This window comes from Hevea brasiliensis, chromosome 1, assembly GCF_030052815.1.
Source record: "Hevea brasiliensis isolate MT/VB/25A 57/8 chromosome 1, ASM3005281v1, whole genome shotgun sequence".
Classification (NCBI taxonomy): Eukaryota; Viridiplantae; Streptophyta; class Magnoliopsida; order Malpighiales; family Euphorbiaceae; genus Hevea; species Hevea brasiliensis.
Genome location: NC_079493.1, coordinates 105,503,799 through 105,511,580, shown reverse-complemented (window position 1 = coordinate 105,511,580; position 7,782 = coordinate 105,503,799). Strand labels below are relative to the sequence as shown.

General features: G+C 33.2%; 1 protein-coding gene across 2 annotated transcripts; it reads left to right on the top strand.

Annotated features, from left to right (window-relative positions):
* The first annotated feature begins 502 nt into the window (after positions 1 to 502).
* Positions 503 to 7,375, top strand: LOC131179652 (uncharacterized). Of its 2 annotated transcripts, XM_058146442.1 has the most exons (9): positions 520 to 720; positions 1,198 to 1,263; positions 2,007 to 2,330; positions 2,541 to 2,633; positions 3,160 to 3,304; positions 3,413 to 3,523; positions 3,608 to 3,690; positions 3,775 to 3,832; positions 7,003 to 7,375. In XM_058146442.1, exons 3-9 carry the CDS (start codon positions 2,037 to 2,039, stop codon positions 7,080 to 7,082), a joined length of 864 nt encoding a protein of 287 aa, XP_058002425.1. In that variant the 5' UTR covers positions 520 to 720; positions 1,198 to 1,263; positions 2,007 to 2,036; the 3' UTR covers positions 7,083 to 7,375. The 2 variants fall into 2 exon arrangements, with proteins under 2 accessions (XP_058002424.1, XP_058002425.1); XM_058146441.1 differs by lacking the exon at positions 1,198 to 1,263 and having other exon boundaries at positions 503 to 720.
* Positions 7,376 to 7,782: the final 407 nt, after the last annotated feature.

Here is a 7,782-nt window from a genome sequence, read left to right as displayed (position 1 = left end):
ATATAGATTAAGGGTATTTTTTGTTAGTTTGAAAATTCATTCACTCATTCACACATTTATATATAAAAGAATAAAAATAAAATAAAAAAATTATATTATAGAATAAATAAATTATAGATTTATAGTATCAATCTAAAATTGATATTATATAAATGACTTCATTTTATAGTTTTCACTAATTTATAAGAGTCATTTTAATTTTTTATATAATATATATTCTTAAAACACAAAATAATAAATATTTTAAAATTTATTAATTGATTAATATTTAAATTTTTTAAAATTATATATATAAAAATAAATTGCGGTTATATACAATAAATTAAAATAAAACTAATATTATGAAAAATACTTAATGAAGAATATCATAGATTTAAGTTATAATTATTAATTTTATTTAATTAAAAAAATTTAAAATTTAACTTTTTAATTAATTAAAATAATTAAACTATATTAATATTAATCATTATAAAAATAAAAAAAAATAAAATTGACCTGCATCCATTAAATCTAAACCTAAACCCTCAGGCTCGTACGCTCACAGCACACCGATACCCTCACTGTCATCGCCCCGCAATCTCGTCGAGTCATTCCTCACCCGTCAAGCTCGTCCATCCCACGACCCTCAAGCTCGCTGCAGCTCAGAAATCTTTGCTTCTTGCCGCTCGTCCCTTCGACTCCTCCCTCTTATCTCAAGCTCCTCCCTGCTCTTCAGCTGAGGTAAGTTCATCTTCCATATCTTCTGCTAAATATTGTCTAAACATGTCTGATTTTGAGTTATTCTGGTCATTACAAGATTCATGGGGTTTGAGTCACCTTATAGATAAACCTGAAATTGAAATTTTTTTCTTCAAAGGCTATGGTTATTGATTTCGGAAATGGGATGTGTTTTGTTCTATATTGTCAAAAACCATTTTTATTTTTCTCAAAATTATTAACTATGAATTATACTGCTTTTGTAAATATGTTTATTTTTTCTTTTTTATTTCCTAACTTTTTTTACCCATTTCTTCTGCTAGGCCATTTTTATTTTATTTCATTTGTTCTTGATTGATGCTATCACCTTCAAATCATTTCTTCAAGTTGAGAACTTGCTGGCTGCTGCTGATAATTTATGTCAACATTTAGTACCATTTCTTATTCTTTAAGTTATAATCTTATAATTATAATTGCTTAACATTGGCTTCTGCAATTTAGGGTATTTTGAGATGTCAACATTAGGTAACAGTGAGGCTGCCTCTGTTTCTCGGCCATCTGAGAGTTGTAAAGATTACGTTTCCATGAATATTTCAAAAGATTAGTGTTGTATTTATGAACTTGTTGTTTTATAATTCGTGATTTAATATGTTGTTATTTGACATGTTTGATACAATTTATATACTATGATTAATATTTTTATCATGTTTTATGTATTATGTTTGTTTAAATTATATAAACTTTGGTGAATATTTAATGTGATATGTTTAATTGTTTCTAAAAGTTTTTCTTTTGCAACACTTTATTGAAGTTTCTCTATAGTTTCAGGTTCAGGTTTCCTATCTTTTTCCCCCCTTATTTGCCAGCAAAAAGGATAATAAAATAATGGGTTTGGGCCGGTTAGGGAAGTATGCTGTTACTAGTTATCGGATTTGGTGTGGGTTGGGGTAATGAAATATATATTTCATTTGGGTTTGAGACAGGCATGGGTAGTTATATTCTTCACGGGTTTGGGTTCAGATAAATTGAAATTCCTGGGTACCCTACCCATTGTACTATTTGGTTCAACCTCCATACTTATCTGGTTATTCTCTCTCTCTCTCTCTCTCTCTCTCTCTCTCTTTATGTTTGCATAAGATTGTGTGCGAGTAACAGAGGTTTTAATTTGTTGGTCTTGTGAATTTTGCTGCAATTTTAATACCAAGATGGAGACTCAAAGAAAGAAAAGAAAAGAACACAAAATTTGTTTTCATGAACTTGTAGTCTCGGTCTCCCCCATTTCTTTGAATTTATTATATTTTGTTTTCTAGTTGAAGGCTAATTTATTGGGAAGTGAAGAAATGTTACGGCCATGTGGGATAAAGGGGCAGAAGCGGAAGAAGAGAGAGGAGAGATATGATAAAGAGGAAGATGAAGTGGAAGCCGAAGAGCAATCCATAGAAAGAGCGAAAAGAGCTATGGTTGAAGAAAAAGAAATGGCTATGGAAACCAGCGGGAAGGAAGAAGAAGAATTAGAAGGGCAAACACATGAAATGGCAGGCATCCCAATTGTTCCCAGTGATTTAAAAACAAAAAAGCCTGGGCTTATATTTGTGCTTGAGAGGGCCTCTTTGGAAGTTGCTAAAGTTGGAAAGGTGTGTAATGCTCATTGGGGTCCTTTTTTCTTATAGATGCTTTTGGGTCGATGAAAGTTTTGCATAAATGAATATAGATGTTTAGAGTTGTGTGACTGTAAATTGCATTAATTGGAGTCGAATTATGGCTTTAGGCTCTTAAGATTGTAGATTTTGTTTTATCAGTTTGTCCAAGATTTCTACTCTATCTAATTAGTTCTCTTCGTGCAGAGTTACCAGATTTTGAATTCTGACGATCATGCAAATTTCTTGCGGAAAAATAACAAAAATCCAGCTGATTATAGGCCTGATATTGTTTATCAGGTTAGTGCATTTTAGGATTCATTGCTATTGTTTGCCGCCAATGATTTTTCTTTAAGTCCCAGTTTAGAACCATTATTGGTCTCGGTTTTATTTGGTTATAGACACAGTATAAATGTTGGTCAATGATGTGAGTTGCCTTAATAACTGAGGCTTCTTTTGGTTAGCTTGCTTTTCTTTTTCTGAGCAAAAATCAAAAAGCGAAATTTGTTAAACATGCAATAAAAGCAAACAATTTATTGAAATATAAATAAATAATTCTCTCTCTCTCTCTCTCTCTCTCTCTCTCTTATGAAGTGTTATACTTTCTTATTCTTACATTTGTTTTTAAGCAAAATCAAAATCAGTAAAAAGTGCATTTTAGAAAGCGCAAACAAACCAGGTAGAGGCTAAAGTTAATGATATGTTATTTCTGAAAGGAAGAAATCATTTTGGAATAGGGATGACATGGAAATTTTTTTTGCCATGTTAAAACCTCATTTCAAATTAATTTTGTTTCTTATGTTATGATTGTTGATGATGATGCCAGGCTCTCCTATCAATATTAGATAGTCCAGTAAATAAGGCTGGGAGGTTGCGAGCTGTGTATGTGAAAACAGATAAGGGTGTTCTTTTTGAAGTTAAACCACATGTGCGTATACCAAGGACATATAAACGATTTGCTGGAATTATGTGTAAGTTAAGCTAATCTGATCCAGTCACTTAAATATAATGCTGATTGTCATGATCTTTTGTTTGCTTTGAGGTGCTCTTACTGTTTACTACCTTATTAAATCTTGCAGTGCAGCTGCTTCAGAAACTGAGTATAACTGCTGTTGGTAAGCGTGAGAAGCTTTTGCGTGTAATCAAGAATCCTGTGACCCAGTACCTGCCTGTCAACTCTCGTAAAATAGGTAAGCTTCAAGTTTTTCAGCTGTTCCCTTTAATGGACAATTACTACTTGCTAGCAATGATAGATTTTCTGGATTTTGCATCAGGGTTCTCATATAGTTCAGAAAAACTGGTTAAAATGAACAAGTATGTAGCTGCAGTCGGTGATGATGTGGATATTGTTTTTGTGGTATGTTCAAAACTAACAAATGCTTTTATACCACTTGCTTTCTCATTGAGACTTGTAGCCTGATCTCTCACCTTATAATTCCAGGTTGGTGCAACGGCCCATGTAAAAATTGATTGTGATTATATAGATGATTTCATAGCAAGTAAGTTCTTCCTAGATCACTTACTTCCTTTTATGTAATTATATTTCTATTAAAATTTGCATTTTTCTTATTGTGCATGTGAATTTTTCCATTTTATATTAAAACAAAAAATTCTTGTTTTGCCCGTGCTTTTGTGATAGCTTTTTCCCTCCCCACTTTTCCTGTTCCTTAGTCTAAATCTTATAAGCTGATGGCTCACAATTTTTAGTTCATGTAAAGATCCAAGTCTTATCCATCAAGATCTGGCTGTGTTGAAGGCTATGGATCAAAAGCTGACTTAATGCAATTGTAACACTTTCTTATCAAGTATTTTCTTGCTTTTATATCTGATTAACAAGAAAAGTAATGTATAGCATGCATGCCTGTCTTCTTGTCAATACTTTTGCTTATTTCTGGAATTTAGACTCGTAAGTCTGGTTATACTTAGATTTGAGTTAATTTGGTTGGCTTTCTGAATTATATTCAGCTTTTCTTCTATTTTATGGTTTGAATCCATTTCCAACAAGTGCAGATTATCGCTAAGATGGGCAATGGAAACCTAATTGGATAATGTTAGCAATTGGATTACCAAAACAAGTAGATTGATTTTAGGGGACAATTAGTACTATTCTTACTTTTAATCTATTGGAGAGAAGGTTGCAGGATTTCTTGGCCATAGATGGGGAAATTTTTAATAGCCCTATGCATTATGATTGGTTCTTATCTGTCTTAGCATAACAGTTCACTACAACTCAATTCAACTCAATTAAGCTTTTATCCCAAAAATTTGGGGTCGGCTGCGTAGATTCTCTTTCTCCACTTTAAATGATTTTGGGTTAAATCCTCCAAAATGTGTAATGCTTCTAGGTCATGTTGTATTACTCTTCTCCAAGTCAATTTAGGTTTATTCCTTCTTTTCTTTCTATCCTCTAACCTAATGTGCTCTACTTGTCTAACTGGAGCCTCCGTGTGTCTATGCTTCACATGACCAAACCACCTCAATCTCTCTTCTCTCAACTTATCCTCAATTGGCACCACTCCTACCTTTTCTCTAATTCTCCCATAATCATTACGGACTTTATCTAGTCTAGTTTGGCCATTCATTCACCTTAACATTCTCATCTTCGCAACTCTCATTTTACATATATACGATTCCTTCAGTGTCCAACACTCTCTACCATATAACATGGCCAGTCGTATGGCTATACGGTAAAATTTTCCTTTCAACTTATTGGGAATTTTGCGATCACATAAAACTCTTGTGGCATGTCTCCACTTCAACCATCCAGCTTTAATCCTATGACTTAACATTCTTCTCACATCCCCCATCTACTTGAAGGACTGAGCCGAGATATTTAAAGTGATTACTTTGGGACAGTACCACTCTATCCAAATGAACTCCTTCCCTATCATCAGTTCGGCCTTCACTGAACTTGCAATGTATATATTCTGTCTTCGTTCTACTTAATTTAAAGCCCTTTGACTCTAGAGTACTTTTCCAAAGCTCTAGCTTTCTATTGACTCCTTCTCGTGTCTCATCTATCAAAACTATGTTATCTGCAAACATCGTGCACCAAGAGATATTGTGAATATTCATGAACTTGATCCACATTCAAGATGTCTAATCAACCTAATGCAATGTATGTATTGTGAATATCAAAACTTGCCTTACAAGAATAAAGGCTGTTACGGCCTTTAAGTAATAGTCGGTGATAGCCTTTACCTTTTAGTAACGGCTGTTATGCACCAAATTTTAAAATCCCGTTATTTAACAACGATAACAGTAATGGTAGGGCAATTTTCCTTTACATAATGGTTGTTATGTAATGTCCGCTATTTAAAACCATGATTCCTCCTTCCTCGTTTCTGGTTAAGAACATCTCTGTTGATTGAAGCTTAAGCTCCCGTTCTATTTTCCTTGCCACATCCATCTGGGATGTCCATTGCCACATCCATCTGGGATGTCCATTTCATGCGAACGGATTCTTACTTGGATGTCCTCTCATAATCCGTTGAGAAAGTACCCCATATAGTACTGGTTGGAGATCCTTGAGCCGTGCGAGCTACAAAATCATCAATAAATTCTTGTAGACCCCAGCTAAGGCCATACGGTTTCTTGTTGCCTCTCACCTCAATAACACTGCTCAATGATAAAGTTTCCGTTAAAAGTTGGGATATAAACTTTCAAACGGAATTCTTAAGGTTCCCACTGATTTTGTCTATTCTCTCCATGTTCTCGCCAAGTCTTTTGTCTCTTATTACCACGAGTTCCAACAACCTGAGCGTAGCCACCATTTTCTTGATCAAATTCATCATTGCTAACAGTTGGTCTACAGCCTGCTGGATTACGTTGAGCAGCAGATGGGTTGTGAGCATATTCTTGTTCTCCTCTTCCTCCATCTTCTGCACTCATTATCACCCATCCTAATTGCATCCAGCCTGTTGCAGATTTCCTCCATTTGTCACTTTGAATCTCTGTTCCATAGCCTGCAGCTGTGACAGCCCTTGTTCTTGAGCAATAGGCTGGTTGTGTCCTACTTCGTCTGCCACATCAGATATTCCTGCTCTGATGCCAACATATGCAGTGAATTGCTAAAGAAAATTAGCAAACACTGATTTTCTAAACATAAGGAACTCTGAAACTGGGTATTGATTCTCTGTTCTTAGTAAAATTTTGAAGTCTGATACAAAATAACAGAAAGACATGCTTTTATATTTCATGTGGAATCCTAAATCTGCTGAGAAAAGGAAGTGAAGACCCTAAACAAAAAAATAACTAAGAGGAATAAGAATCCTTTTTAAAATAAGAAACCAAAAAACCAAAACCAAAACCAACCAACTTAAAATAGGAAAACTAACTGAGCTTATTTTTCTTTTCCTACATCACAATCTTTTGTAGCTTTTTGGAGCACAATTATACAAAGTTGTCCTGGATGTTGGCATACAATTCATGTTGAGAATCCATTAATTAACATGGTTTGGTATGTTCACTAATATGCATGGGATTTGGGCAGTGATTTCATTATTTTCATTAGAAATTTGCTTTTCATGTCATGGAGGATATTTATCTGATAGCATCAACTTCACTTAAGATTGTACCATCCATATATATATATATATATATATATATATATATATATATTATTTGCATTCCGACCAGTTCATTTCTGGCTTAATTTTTTTCCCACCAGTTTCTGGATATCCGCTGAGCGCTGCCTGGTGTATCTCAAGGATTTGTGAGGCTGTGGCTGACAAATGGGATGTATTGTAAGCTGTTATTGTTTAAAGTCGAATGAGAGCTGGTTGTTGCCCGACTGCCATTTTTTTCCCCTCAACCATGAGCAGAATTACAAAAGTTGAAGATTATCGTGAGATGCTGAAACTAAAAGTTAGAATAGAATAGTTGCAGATATAGCGAAATCACCAAGGTTGCCCATTAGAGTAATTTCTTATCTATCACCTTATCGATTATTTATGTAGAAGTATTCTTGCGTATATCATTTAATATTTGTTATGAATTTCTGATTAAATAACTCATTTTAAGAAAATATTTTTTAAACTAAATTTCCTCTGTTTCTTGTTAATTGAATTCTAATTTATTAGTTGGATATTAAATTTAATATCAATAATATCAAATCAACAAATTTGATTATACATGAGAACTATAAGCATTCTCTAAAACTTTCCCATGTTAGGATAGTTAAAACTTAGTTAATAGCAAAAAATAAGATTAATTGATACAATTATTTTTCAAATTGGAACATATTATGCAGTTATTTTTTTAAATTAGAACATGATATCCTAAGTTTAATATGAAAAAGGTTGAATAAATAAGTTCATTTTTAAAATTTTACTAAAAATTTTGGTTATATTTTAAATTTTTAAAACGTTTAATGTAAATGTTTTCATGTGTAAAAATGAAATTAAAATTTCCTTTACATTTTCAGTCAGCAAATTACGATATAAGCGTG